This window comes from Tachypleus tridentatus, chromosome 8 (genome assembly GCF_004210375.1).
Source record: "Tachypleus tridentatus isolate NWPU-2018 chromosome 8, ASM421037v1, whole genome shotgun sequence".
In the NCBI taxonomy this organism is placed as follows: Eukaryota; Metazoa; Arthropoda; class Merostomata; order Xiphosura; family Limulidae; genus Tachypleus; species Tachypleus tridentatus.
The window spans coordinates 119603449-119619320 of NC_134832.1; the positions used below are offsets into that span (position 1 = coordinate 119603449).

The 15872-nt window shown below is 35.6% G+C and overlaps 1 protein-coding gene across 4 annotated transcripts in view; it reads left to right on the top strand.

Moving 5' to 3' along the window:
* LOC143223343 (regulating synaptic membrane exocytosis protein 2-like) overlaps nucleotides 1-15872 on the top strand; it is a 109972-nt gene that overhangs the window by 29511 nt on the left and 64589 nt on the right. For all 4 annotated transcript variants that reach the window (XM_076451217.1, XM_076451215.1, XM_076451216.1 and 1 more), the window contains exon 2: nucleotides 11095-11299. In XM_076451217.1, coding sequence (XP_076307332.1) covers nucleotides 11095-11299 — 205 coding nt within the window. The remainder of the gene's footprint in view (nucleotides 1-11094; nucleotides 11300-15872) is intronic.

The window sequence follows — 15872 nt, forward strand, 5'->3', positions numbered from 1 at the left end:
TTTTAAATTCCTAGAACAATATGGCTTGATCCCTTTGACATCTCTTTGGTTAGGCCACTGAGAAAGTTGCCAAAGATCTTGACTTTCAAAAAATGGTGTGTTCTTGTAGCTCCAGAATGAACGTCATCGGTGCTGTCTGATAATTGTCTGCTTTGAAAGTATATGTCATATTTAGAAGTGTGTTGAGCCATTATTATTACCACCCCAAGTGGCAAGCGGTATGTCTGGGGACTCACACCGCTAAAAACAGGCTTTCGATACCCGTGGTTGACAGAATAGCCCATTGTGTAGCTTCGTGCCTAATTCTAAACAAACAAATATATTCTCGCCCATTGTTGCTATACCATATTTGGAAGAGTGTGGGGCTATTATTTTCACCCATTGTAAAATACAGCATTATGGATTTCAGTGAAAACGCAACTAGACTTGTAGTTTTGAGTAACCCTATAGCCACCACAATGTTGAAAAAGTAATAGCTAATTATGAAGCAAAAGAGCTGTTCGAAACAACACCTTTTTATGAATTCGACTAGAGATCAAAATACCTAAAGGATACACAGTTTATCAAGATTTGTTTCACGTAATTATTTTACAGTTTGATTACAAACATATTGTAAGACACAAACACACACTTCTTATAAGGAATTAAAGGCAGAAGACGTATTAAGTTTTCCTTTAAATCATAATAATGAGTTATTGTATCAGTAAAGAGATTATGAGAATTTATGTAAATTTAAATTTGATCACTGTACAATGATATTTCATAATGCGGCCACTATTAATCACAAGCTTTAAATTTATAAATAAAAGTTGCGGACATAGAAACAACTGAGATTCAGGTGAAAAGCAGGACAGTGTGAACACTTTTAATGTTACATAATACAAAAATGAAATTTCAATGTCTAATTTAAATCTACTGTAAATTTATTTTGGGTAACTTGGGTTATAAATTTGCGACAATGATTATTATTTATTAATTATTGTTGTAATTTCTTTAAATTTACGTGTTTGGTTTGGTTATTGTTAAGTGTAAAACTACACAATGGACTGTCTGTGTTGCGCCAACTACAGGTATCTCAAGCCATACTGCTGAACGAGTAGAATCTTGCATATTTTAACAGAAGAACTTAATTTTTGCATTCGTTGTAAATGTGTACATTGTTTGTTGTACAAATGTAGTGAAGACTTTCTTACCTTTGTTGGAGGTTTTATTACCTTTATTTTATACTGAGGAAACTGCCAGTTTATTGTTATTTGTGAGGATATATATATTTATATTAGTTGTATTATTCAAAAATAATATTTCTATAACCCAGTTACAGCTGTTCAAATTAAAATATGACTTTATTTCTTGTTTTTGAAGATACCATGTAACCCACGTTTTCAAAATATATTTCCAAGTTTTCTAATTTCCACGTCAGGAACTGTGTTTATTATGAAATTATCGTTTCATGAAAAGTTACTTTTATGTTGAACAGCATTTAATCATTTTCCCAACAGATTATTTAAAGTTATGCAATTATTTACTCGTTTTTTTTAAAGTAGTATAAAGTTGAAATTACAAAAAGAAAATATCACCCAGTTGAAATCCACAACATAATTCCTTAAATTCGCGTTTTTCTCTTCCTTGGTAAGTCAGTAATACTGTTAAAAAAGCATTTCTACTTTTATTATTTACGTGCTACAATGTTTTAGTAAAGGAATGTGGCAGAGAGCGGTATGTTCGATGTGTAGTGTAAGAATGTACACACTAGCGCCACTTAAATACATTGTCTTTGAGCCACGGTGTCCAACATGATCGCCATTCGTCACGTGGCAAATTGACGCTTTACTTCACCAATCTATTTTTTAAATGTAAGTAATTATATGAAGAAATAATTGAAAACATTATTGTGCAAACCTCTCTATTTGTGTAAAAACACAGTTCATTTTTTGTTTTTGTTTTATGGTGATAATGTTAAACACATTCTCCACAATTTTGGCGATTATGAAAAACTGTTGGCATCCGTTATCATAGAATATAGTACAAACAGCATTTGTTGTCATGGTTAGTAAGTTGTATACTAACTTAAGTTTAAATATGAATTAGTTACTATTTTTTATTTATCAGATATATTGCTCAAAAAATTAAAGGAACACGTGCGTATTTCAGTATATTTTTGTCATAACTAAATTTATGTATGAAAAACATATCCGTTCGTCTACAAGTATATTTTTAAGCTTGCGAATGAAGTTTGAAGCAACTCAAACGAAACTCACCTCACTCAAGGAGAATACGACTCAAGGTACCCTATATAAGACTGTTACGTGAAACTATGCATTCCTAATTACGTCTCTAAACAAACACCAACATGGATCTTTTGCAGCTCGTTTTGTCAGTGTACCTTCATCTTGTTTACCCAAGCAGTCAGGCGCCATCTGACAGAGAACGAGGTGGCCAGGGCGGTCCAGATGCTGGACGATCGCCAGACCCAAAGGAAGGTGGCACAGCGCGTCGGTGTCACCAAGCGCCATCAATCGACTTTGGCGACGCTACCAAGAGATGAACTCTTATGGCAGGGGACCAGGTCAAGACCGTCATCGCTGCACAACAGCCAGAGAGGATCGCTACATCGTAACTACCTCTCTGCGGGACAGGTTAGTTACGGCTCGGTCACTAACAAATTATCTTCAGCATTCCACTGGAACCCGTGTGTCGTCCCAAACAGTTCGGAATCATCTGCACAAAGGATGCTTTAGGGCCAGACGGCCTGCAAGAGGCGTTATTCTGACAGCGGAAACCGTGCAGCCAGGTTGGAGTTTGTTCGTCAGCATCTGGACTGGAAACTTCGTCAATGGACCACCGTGCCGTGGACAGACGAGAGCAGGTTCATTGTGTCTCGTGATGATGTACGTGCGAGAGAGTGGAGACGCCGAGGAGAGCGATTTTTCGCCTATAACATTGTGCAAGTCGACGCTTATGGAGGAGGTTCTGTAATGGTCTGGGCAGGCATGTGCTTGGGTGGCCGCACGGACTTACTCATGCTCGACAGGGGTGCTCTAAACGCACGACGATAGAGACAAAATTATGGATCCCATTTTGAGGCCTTGTGCCAGTGCTGTCGGCGATAGGCTCATTCTCATGCTGATTAACACGCGAGCCCACGTTGCCAGACTGTGTATGGATTTCCTTGACGAGGAAGAAATAGAGACGTTTTAGTGGCCCGCCAGATCTCCAGATTTAAATCCGATTGAACATTGTCGGGATATGTTGTCGTGTTGGTGAACGCCAACACCCTCCTCAGAATGTACATAAGCTCCGACAAGCCCTGGTAGACGAGTGGGCTGTCATACCCCAAGATAACATCGATAGACTGATTCGAAGTGCGCCAAATCTGTGTCAGGGTCAGGAGTGTGTCACAGCCCGTGGAGGCCATATTAGTTATTGAATGTTTCAAACATTGCTTGAATACACACATGTAAAGTGTTTAAAGTATTGTTTCATATGGGATATCAGTTTTGGTGATATTGGTCATTTTTAAAAATTTTATTTACTGTTCATCACGCATTAAAAAATGGATACAGATGGAAGTGAAATGAGGCAAATTACCTAAAAAAATAAAAATATTATCACATTTGAAACACTCAGATAAATTATATAAGAAAACGTACTTGTTCCTTTAATTTTTTGAGCAGTTTTTATTCAAGCTATTCGCTAGCATACCAACCTTTTAAGTACTATATATACCTCCCCGGGATAAATACTATCACCAACAAGAAGGCCTAGCTGCGGGTTTGTTCCCCATCGCCTTTAAATCTGTAACTTATATTGTTTTTTGTTTGTTTGTTTTTTGAATTTCGCGCAAAGCTACTCGAGGGCTATCTGCGATAGCCGTTCCTAATTTAGCAGTGTAAGACTAGAGGGAAGGCAGCTAGTCATCACCACCCACCGCCAACTCTTGGGCTACTCTTTTACCAACGAATAGTGGGATTGACCGTCACATTATAACGCCCCCATGGCAGAAATGGCGAGCATGTTTGGTGCGACGGGGATTCGAACCCGCGACCCTCGGATTACGAGTCGAACGCCTTAACACGCTTGGCCATGCCGGGCCTCTGTAAGTTATATACCGAATATTTAGAAAATAACCTTCTTAGGAAAACTACTAATAGGGCACAGGATTTGGTTCATATATTTGATGATGTATTTGTTGTATGGCTATACGGTGCAGATCCTGTTACAGAAACACCACTGAACAGAAAACGTCCTACGATACTCGTACAATCCACAATGGAGTTAGAAGATAAACTCCCATTCCTAGATGTGATGGGTATCAAAACACATATATAACCACAGGAGTTTACACGAAACCTACAGGTCCTGATAAATACCTCAACTATATATAAAACCACACCAACAGTTTAAAAAATGGTGTCATAAGCTGTCTAGGGTCCTTAATGAACGAGGTTTGTAATACTGAAAATAATAATAAGAAAGACAAAAACTATATCGTGACATTATTCCTTGATAACAGATGCCTGGAACATTTGGTAACGGAGGGAAAAACACTTATAAAACATAAACGAGAAGAAAATTCTAGACACAGTTATGTTCACAAGTGTAAAAAAAAATATCTGAAAACATAGAAGGGTATGTAAACAACATAAAGTCAGAACAGTACTGAGCAGCCACAGCGTAATACAATCACATTTAGTGCACGTTAAACACTTAGAGACCCGATATGGAGTTGATATACTTCTTACAATACCCATTAGGAATGTGAGCTCGAATGTAATGAAGAAAATATAAACAAATGTAAGGAAATTTAGCATACGAGCGAGAAAAACCTGGATTCCCTCTTGAAAGCAATCAGGTAAGATATTCAAATTCTAATGAGTTAGGCCCTAGATGGACCTTTTTGATAGAATATATTATGATGTCATCCACTCGTTTTCGGTGTTCAAATACTGTGTTCTGTTACTGAATAATCGAAAAGAACGTGCCCATTAAAGAAAATTTTACAACATTGGTTTCAGAAGTGAGATTATTTTGATAAAATTAAATGTAAAGTACAGATTTAGTTTCCATATAATGGCATGTGGTTAAATAAGATTTCCAATGTGCTACAAATTATGAAATAGTGGATAGAAAATTAAGAACAAAATTTAAAAAGAAGACCAAGAAGAAATAGAAGAGAAAGTAAAACAAACACAAAGAAGAAAAAGACATAATTAAAAAAAAAAACGATCAGGGAGAAAGAAACTTGAGAAACATGACATGTTTGTAGTTAAGCACAAAGCTACACAATGGACTATCTATGCTTTGCCCACTACTGTTAACGAAACCCGGTTTCTAGCTTTGTAAGTAGTCCGTAGACGTAACGCTCTGCCACAGGGGGACTAAACTTGACAGAAGAATTACAAGAACGAGACATAAGATTTACAGAAAAACTTATAAACAAAAAATCAGATTGCCCGAAAACAAGATTGAGGAAGACATAGAAAAGGCCTAGCGTGACCTTATGGTTAGGGCGCTCGACTCACAATCTGAGGATCGCTGGTTCGAACCTACGTCACTGAACATGCTTGCCCTTTCTACCGTGGGCACGTTATAATGTTACGGCCAACACTACTCTCTGTTAGTGAAGATTAGCTCAAGAGTTGACGTTAAGTAATGTTAACTCTCTGCCTTTGCGCCAAATTCAAATGAAACCAAATTAAGGCAGCTCAAATCTACAGAGGGATTAAAGAAAAAAACAACGAAGTGCAAAAGGGTATATAAAACACTAAAATATTATCAGCCAAGTAAAAGTTAGTTATTTAGTTATTTTGAATTTCGTGCAAAGCTACACAAGGGCTATCTGCGCTAGCCGTCCCTAATTTAGCAGTGTAAGACTAGAGAGAAGGCAACTAGTCATCACCACCCACCGCCAACTTTTGGGCTACTCTTTTATCAACGAATAGTGGGATTGGCCGTAACATTATAACGCCCCCATGGCTGAAAGAGCGAGCATGTTTGATGCGACGGGGATTCGAACCCGCGACCCTCGGATTACGCGTCGAACACCTTAACACATTTGGCCATACCGAATCCCAAGTAAGAGCATGGAAGTACAAATGACAAGACAAAGTAAAAATGACATCGATGAATTACAAAAGGGCTACAATGAAGACGTAAAAAAGAACGTTAATATCAGGATAAAATAACCGGAAGTTAAACTAGAAAATGTAAGGATCAAGTCAGCCTCATATCTCTGATCTAATCAAGATTTTCAGCCTCAAATATATTTAAATGCCCCATATAAAATAAGAGAACGCATCTGGTTTACATGTGTTATTATTTCGTTTTACCACCTGTGATTATAGGATCTTCCACGAATGGTCTAGTTATAACACAACTTCATCAAGTTGCGGCATAAAACATACCACTTCAACAACATCATCAACAGATTATGATGGAAAGATACCATATGAGGCATATTAGGTTTAGCTTGTAATAACTTCTACGACGAGTAGATAAAGTTACGAAGAACAATCTATTAATTTTACTGCACACGTAAAAGAAGCACTTTAATAGCATTAAACAACCTTACCAGTTTAGAGCCGTTACAGATACCCAGAGTTAGTGACTTCCTCATCAAAGAAGTTAATAGAATCATATTTTTAAAGTGAAATAAAGAAAAGATCGAGGTTTTAGTCAAACGTACCGAACGCGTGGATTGTGATGACGTGACAAGACTCTAAACTCGTTTTGATATAACGTATTACAGTATGGAGCAAACTTCATGTACAACTATGATAATCTTAGGGTAGCAGGTTCAAATCCCCGTCGCACCAAACATGCTCGCCCTTTCAGCCATGGGGTGCGTTATAATGTGACGGTCATTCCCACTATTCGTTGATAAAAGAGTTAGCGGTGGGTGGTGATGACTAACTGCCTTCCATCTAATTTTACACTGCTAAATTAGGGACGGCTAGCGCAAATAGTCCTCGTGTAGCTATGCACGGAATTCCAAAACAAACAATGTACAACTATGATGCTTTAGATGATAACTTTAACACTTTCTGCAAGGTTAGTAACATCGTAACCAATGTTTCGGAATAACCTACATGGCTGTATGATATTCGAATGCCTCAAACTAAATATTTTTGTTAGTTTCTGACTAGTAGCTGGGGATGTTAGGACGTTATTTTTACTAATTGCTCGAACTATTATTATGTAATTGTGACACAGGACGACAACTGTTCTCGCAAATATATGTACTTTTTTACTTTAACACCAAGCTAGAAATTTTACGTGGGTGCGCTTCTGTGCTATATATTATCACTGATACTATATCAATTAGAAAGGCTTTTGAAACTGGCACATAACATACAATTTGATTATAATTACCGTAATTTCTTTACTTTTTCAGCGGTTTTAGCCGTTATATAAACATACCGCCTGTTTAATTTAAACCATTAATTTTTATTTCAAAATAGCGTTGCCAGTGAACGTATCTTGATAACCAGAAGTCCTTTTGTATTGATTGAAGCAGTTGACGTCACAGGTTATGAGGCTCGTGCTCAAGAAAAGTGCAGTGAAAATTTTCTGTTCATGTCAAACAAATTCACGTCGATTAATTCTTTTACATTCGTAACGTTCCAAGCTTTTCACAGTTTAATTTTTAAATCAACATTTAATATTAAAACACAGCTTAATTGACTTTTTGTATTAGTGAACGCATGCTATAAATAATGTAAGTTTTCATCAGAAAAACACAAAAAAACATTGTATCGTGTTCGTACGATCTACAGCTATAACGTGAAGTAATTTCCCCATTAAATTCTGGCTAAATATATTTTCTCTTTTACGAAAAATTGAAATACTGAATTATTTTCCTTTCTCTAAACATAACTTTATAACGTTTCTAATATCCTAAAGTACTATCGAAATACACTATTCTGTGACTTTTTTCACAGGCTAGATAATGTGATTTTTATCAGCATAAAATTTCAATTTTGATAAAAAAGTAACAATGTTGGATAGACAAGGGCTTCCTAAACACGATATCTGGAATCGTCATGCCTAACACAGTGGGTCCCCGGCATGGCCAGGTGGTTAGGATGCTGGACTCATAATCGGAGGGTCGTGGGTTTGAATCCCCTTCACATCAAACATGCTTGCCCTTTGAGCTATGGGAGCGTTATAATGTGACGGTCAATCCCACTATTTGTTGATGAAAGAGTAGCCCAAGAGTTGGCGGTGGGTGGTGGTGACTAGCTGTTTTTTTTTCTAGTCTTACACTGCTGAATTAGTGCAGATAGCCCTCGTGTAGCTTTGTGCGAAATTCAAAAATAAATAACCAAACCTAACTCAGCAGCCATATGAATATACAAAATGACACAGAACTTCAATGCATTTTATTTAGTAAGTAAAAGATTGTAATATTTCGCAACTGCAAAGCGTTGTGTTTACTGCTTTTACTTACTAATGTTATGATGCACATTTGCTGTTATTGTAAGTTAGATTTCACTGTATAACATTATAAAGTAGTTCTAAAACCAGATGTACTTCCGTGAAGTACCCGAAAACCTTCTTTTTCGAGAGGAAATAAAACCGTAATTACGAGTAATGCATATTTCTTATTACTTTTGAAGCTCATACTGCATGCTCTGTTGTAGCGTACAGAATACATAATTAATTGTAACTCAAGGCATCGCACGTTTTACTTACGTCACGACAGTATAAATTACAACGTTAAGCATTTCTTATGTGACATCATTTTAGTGTCTACTCACTGACTGATAGACAATACACTACTGTATTGTGGTGTGAGTGGTTGAAACAAGTAATCCCTTCAGGAAAGAGGCGATATATCTGCAAAGGTAGAATGCTAGAACCTGATTTCGATACTTGTGGTGGGCAGAGCACAGGGAGTCTATTGTGTAGCTTTGTAGTTAACTTCAAAACAAATAAACTTTTAGGCGGCCTTTGGACCCGTTTCGATTTGGATTTACTTTCTATGCATTCACCCAAGACTTTATATTAATAAATTATTATTTAAACTATAGACATTTATTTATGATTAAGACGTAGTTAATAAATAATTAATAAACTTAGTATTCCGAAAATTGTATAATCTGGAAGTCAAAGTTCAAGGGAGGTCTATTCAATCAGTTTATCAACGTGTGTTACTGGGTTATACTAGTTTCGTAGAATTCCACTCATCAGTAACCCTGAACACAAGTTAACCAAAGAGAGATAAGTTGGACCTATATCACAATGAAAAGTATCAAACATACAGTATGATTCATAAGTCGTTGGAAATCATATGGTATTAATACTCCAAAATATACTTGCGTCACAATTTTACTTTACTAATTTTTAACCCAAATGTTCTTAAATCGAACAAGAATAATGCCACACCGTAGACACACACTGAAATCGCCTCCCGCTAGTACAGCGGTAAGTCTACAGGTTTACAACACAAAAATCAGCGGTTTGATTCCCCACTGTGAGTTCAGCAGATAGCCCGATGTGGCTTTGCTATAAGAAAAACACACACACTGCAGTAAAATAAATACAAAATGACTTCCGTTTTCATGAAGAATTAAAAGCGATTAAATCTTTATATAGAATAAAACTTTGTAAATTTGTTTTCTTTCAAACTGCAAGTTTGAAAATCGTTGCTGTTTGTGTTTCTGTTTAGGGATAAATAGGCGCACTTCGGCAAGCAGTATGGGGATCTGTTTACGAGTTTCAATGTTATTCAATTTTTTAAAGCTATTGAATAAGAGACCTTAAGTACAAGTCACGAGCAGAACACGAAAATCGATTTGATTCGGTATATTTGTGAATCCATCTTAAATGTTTTCATATCTATTTCCATATTTAATGTGTTAAGTACTCTATCTACGGTTTTATTTCTCTGTTTTTAAAACTAAAAATAAAGGAATGGTTTGTGTTTCCAGAAAATTAATTTTAGTTATCATGACATTTCTACGTTTTCTGTAAATGTTTGTAGTATATAATTATCATAATGTATTACGACAATAACATGAAAAGCAAGTTTCAAGCGCGCTGCTTTCGGCACGAAACACTTGCTACCGCGTGTTTTTTTTTGTGTTTTTTTTAACGTCTTCTGTTGCCATGGTTACAGCGACGGCCTCATTCCTTTCACAATGTAGAAGTTAAAAGAAGAGAATAACCGGGAAATTCTTACAGAGCAATCATTTGTGTCACGTTCAGTTGCAGCGTGTTTTTGCTTCAAAAGATCGATACTAGAATAAAATCTGTCTCTTAATTCGTTATCTGCTTGTTTATACACTTGTTTCTTCCGAATATGACTATTTATCTGTCTTTCTGTATATTCTGATAGCAGTCTCTGTGCAACTATCTTTATTTGTGGTTGGTAGCCATCTATCTATCAAATCCGTTTGTCTTTCTATCTCTTGGTAATAGAAGCCACGTGTAAGTCTTTTGCTTGGGTGCGCTATTGTGTCGCGTGGGGAAGGGGGTGAGAACTGGGTTTATTTACACTGTTGGGAAGAATCAGTTTGGGTTTCTGTATAAATAAACTCTCCTCAGTGACCTTCTTTTACTTTATCTGTCTCTTTCTACATATATTGTATAACATTTTAAGTTTGTGGGAATAATGTATTTAATACACGCCGCCCTTGCTTTGCTTACAGTATAGTTTGGTTTTGCAATAGAACTTCACGAGGTTAATGAGTTTATAAGCAGTTATGAGTTAAAATAAGGAGAATATAATAATGTATCAACTACACTATATCTGCTATATCCAGTGCCGATGTTTGTATCATCATTTGCTTGGTCAACAATAAGTTGGTGAACTGTATTTTTTTTATTAACTTATATGAGTCATTACACCCCAAAATATTTTTCCCATTTTTTTCCCCAAATGAACTAGAAAAGAAACGTTCCATAACTGAGGTCGTACATTAAATTTTATGATTTTCTAACTGAAAGGTCTTCACTCAAATCAAAGTAGTGTTTCACAGTGTTTACTGAGAGGTCTTTACTCAAAGCAAGGTAGTGTTTTACAGTGTTTACCGTAGTTTAATATCATGGTTAATAATAAATGTTGTTTTATTTTATTATTAAATTTTCCAGGAAGAAGCAGGAGGAAGTGCAGGTGCTCGAGACGACCATCCGGAAACGCGCAGAGGAACAAAGGGAGATGGGGTTGACGTTTGAAGCCACGTGCGAAATATGTCTCAAGACCAAGTTCGCGGATGGTGTCGGTCACGTGTGTCATTACTGTAGCGTGCGATGTTGTGCTCGTTGTGGTGGCAAAGTTACCTTACGTTCTAACAAGGTAAGTGCACTTTTATTTATGTATATCCGATTTACATACACACATACTAGAATTTTTGTAATGTTAGTTCTTGTGTGTTTTATGCTTAATAGTTTATCTGTAGTTTAGAACAGTAGAACATTCTATTGGAAGCATTAAATATTAATTATTAAATGCACGAAAGACAAATTATGACTCCCACTGTCATCACGAATATTTGTATTTGTTTGTTATTATTAATTTTGTACAAAGCTACACGAGAACTATCTGCGTTAGTCATCCGTAATTTAGCAGTGTAAGACTAGATAAAGGCACTTCACCACCCACCGCCAACTCTTTGGCTACTCTTTTCCTAACGAATAATGGGATTGATCGTAACTTTGTAGCGTCCCCATGACTGAAAGGGTGAGCTTTTTTTGTGACGGGGATTCGAATCCGCGACCCTCAGATTACGAGTTAAGCACCGTAACCATCTGGCCATGCCGGGATCCACGACAAAAAAAATATATATATGCATAATCATTAGAGCATAAACCTAATGTACTAAAATACACATGCTGGGATCCATGACAAAATAATTATATATATGCATTATCATTAGAGCATAAACTTAATGTACTAAAATACACATGCCGGGATCCATGACAAAATAATCATTATAACATATACCTAATTTACTAAAAAACATGTATTTTTACTCGTATTTTGTTTATTATTGCCTGATTTTCAAAACTCAGTAGTTGCGACATTTGGTGTTCAGTGCGAGTCCAGTTAACTTAATTTTGAACTTGCTTCAAATCTTAAACAAGCTCTTCATCAGAAGTATTAGGTAAACATTTACTGAAGACCAACAATGTTTACAACTAAAATTGCAACCCTTCGGGTTAAGCTGGTGTGCTTTAGTTTGTCCACAAGTTTGGTTAAGCAAGGAAAATTTAGTTGATTCAGTTGGTTGGTTTATCCGAGTTATTTTCTGTGTTTTTTGCTAGAATCAGAACTGTCTAAAAGTGTTTAATTTGTTGGAAAGTAATAAACCCTCTAGCAGTTGTATTTAAAATCAAGTGTCGTGTGGAGTTTGCTTTCATGAAAAAAAAAAGAAAAACAGTAATTTAACTACTTATGGTTTTTGAAGAGAATATGCCACATGAGTAATGACTCTCCCAAGCTATTGTATACACTTTATAGTGCATTGTATAAAACAACATTTTCATTGATAAGCAATGTAAGACTTGATGTTATCTAGTTGTACTGCATAGTCGGTTGTCTCTTGTCAAGTAATAGAACTATTAGGCGGTACAGAACGTGTATCGGAACTACTTGTCTCGTGATAAAATGTTTCGGGAAATTCAAGGTAATGGAATCCTAACAAATTATAAAGACTGTTTCGCAGAACTGCACGCTTTCCATGTTTTGTTTAGTGAAAATCATCACTCAACACAGTTTAATTGACTTTCTTGTCCTTTTTGCAAAGTGTGGAAAGCTGTAAGTATTGTCAGTGTTTGTCTGAAACATGTTTGTAAAATAAATTGCAGCATTAAAATATTATTGTATTTTACCATTAATACGAAATTCGAGGCCTTGTTTAGTTCCCATTAAAATGGTGAATGCCTTATGTTTCGCGTTTAGAAGTACTTTGTTTCTTCGTTTTTGAATATCACCCAAAGCTATGCGAGGGCTATCTGTGCTAGCTGTCCCTAATTTAGCAATGTAAGACTAGAGGGAAGGCAGCTAGTCATCGCCACCCACCGACAACTCTTGGGCTACTCTTTTCCCAAGAATAGTGGGATTGACCATCACATTATAAAGCCCCCACGGCTGATAGGGAGAGCATCTTTGATATGAGGGGGATTTGAATCCGCGACCCTCGGATTACGATTCGAGTGCCTTAACCACCCCATGCCGGGCCAGAAGTATTTGAAAGTCAAAATGTCTTTGTCACTACTTTATTTGTTTTATCTTAAGGTTTGGTAGTCAGGGAAATATTAAAACAAAACCTATCACAACTGTACCATGAATTATTGTTGTTGTTAACGCTACAACTTGTCACCAGGTGTTCTTATTGTTGTTATCGTTACACCTTGTCACCATGAGTTTTTGTTGTTGTTAACGTTACATCTTGTCACTATCAATTCTTGTTGCTCTTAACGTTATACCATGTTACCATGAGTTCTTGTTGTTGTTAACGTTACGCCTTATCATCATGAGTTCTTGATGTTAACGTTTGACATTACCCCTTGACTGCACGGTTATATAAAAATCCCAGAATAGCTGCTTTATCGTATTCGTTGTATTTTGTAAGTGTTCTGATACGTAAGCGTTTTTACTCTGCCAGTCTTATTTAATATTACCTAATTTTTGAAATAGTTCAAAGTCATATTTGAGATGTCAAATATCTTGAATTTATTATCACCTTTTACACGAGGCAGTTCAAACTCATGCTTTGATTCTTTAAGTGTATTTTAAGATCGTATATAAGTTCCTTCTCAGTCGAAGCACTCCAAACCCATATTTAAGCTTTAACTATCAAGAGTGTTTTCAGTAGAATTATTTTCAAGCAATCTGATTTCATTTTAAGTTCTCAGTACCTACAAAAATCTGTGGTATGGAAGAAATGGTCACATTTGAATTTTGAGTTTATTATTGGAAATAGATCGAGCTTATTTATATTAGACATGAATACAGAAACCGGGGTCGAGAAGAAAATGTTACATTTGTTTTCCAAGTTTCTTATGCTTGAAGTTTGATTATCTAAAAATATTAGTAGATGTCTTTTTCATTTAGTTTCGAAATCATATTATACCACGAAGAAAAGGACTATAAACCCGAGAAGAACTTTATATGTTTCTTTTGCTAAGCGTTTTGTTTGTACAACTTATTCAGGAGTAATCTTCTATTTAAACTGGTTGGCTCGTAGTGACAGTAACAAACACTGAACTTTGAACTTTAAATTATTTTCAAAATTTGTGGTCGTTTACATCGTCGTATAATTACGCAAGTTACTCTAGTCAACAGTCCATGATGTAAGTTCACAATCTTGTTAGAGTTTTGAATAATAAGAATATTATTACTGAGTAATCAGGGTATTGTTATTGAATAATTATGTGTTTGTGTTTTCTTATAGCAAAGCCACATCGGGCTATCTGCTGTGTCTACTGAGGGGAATCGAACCCATGATTTTAGCGTTGTAAATTTAAAGACGATCCCCTGTTTCAGCGTGGGACTTGAATAATTAGAATATTATTACTGAGTAATTGGGATATTGTTGTTGAATGATTAGAATATTATTACTGAGTAATTGGGATATTGTTGTTGAATAATTAGAATATTATTACTGAATAATTGGGATATTGTTATTGAATAATTAGAATATTATTGCTGAATAATTGGGATATTGTTGTTGAATAATTAGAATATTATTACTGAGTAATTAGGATATTGTTGTTGAATACTTAGAATATTATTACTGGGTAATTGGGATATTGTTGTTGAATAATTAGAATAATATTACTTAGTAATTGGCATATTGTTATTGAATAATTATAATATTATTGCTGGGTAATTGTGATATTGTTATTGAATAATTAGAATATTATTACTGGCTAATTAGGATATTGTTATTGAATAATTAGAATATTATTACTGGGTAATTAGGATATTGTTGTTGAATACTTAGAATATTATTACTGGGTAATTGGGATGTTGTTGTTGAATAATTAGAATATTATTTGGTGATTCATTTGAACTGTTCCGAAAAAAGAAGAAAGTAAATACCACTTTATGATAACGAAACCATTTTATTTGTTGATCTTCAAGTTCTACGTGTGAACTTTATTCATATTCACTTCCTAACTTCAGGGTAGATGCTAACACAACACTTCCCTTATTTGCATATTTTCTCGTACGTATTTCTTGTACTTTGTCAACACACGAACTTTATTTTCACGAAACTGAGTTAATAGACTAATTGTCTGACATATCAGACAAACTGCCTGCGAAACTTGTTAGCACAGTAATCAATCAATTCTAGGCTAATTTGATTCTTATACTACCCAAATAATCTCCTAAATTTTTAGGTCTTAATTTCAGCCGGAATGCAGTTTCAGTTGTTTTTTGGAAACCAGAAGAATCGTTCCGGCTTTTAAAAATTTGATTTTTTTTGTTGGTTTTAAAAGTAAAGCTAGATTATAGGTTATCGACAATATGCCTACCACATATAACCCTCACTTTTCGCGTTATAAGCCCTGGAGTTCACCGCTGATCCATCGAAGAGGTGGGAAGCTAAATATTTAAAACTGCACATTGTTTTAAACGTTCGGTTGCTACCATTAAGGTATTCTAATAGGGTAATCTGTGTTAATGTAGGAGTGAATATAACTATATGAAACCGTTTAAGTACTTGCTTGACAATATCAGTGAAAGATCTCGCCAATGATGAGTCTTTATCAACCTGCACGTGCGCTATTCGCTTATTCTCTGCAACAATAATTCGACTCTTTAGCTTCAGTGCTAATTCCACCCCTTCCCGTGCTTTTAGTTCGAAAACCTTTTAACAATACAATATTCGAGGACAGACAATCTTACCCTTTCCTAATCT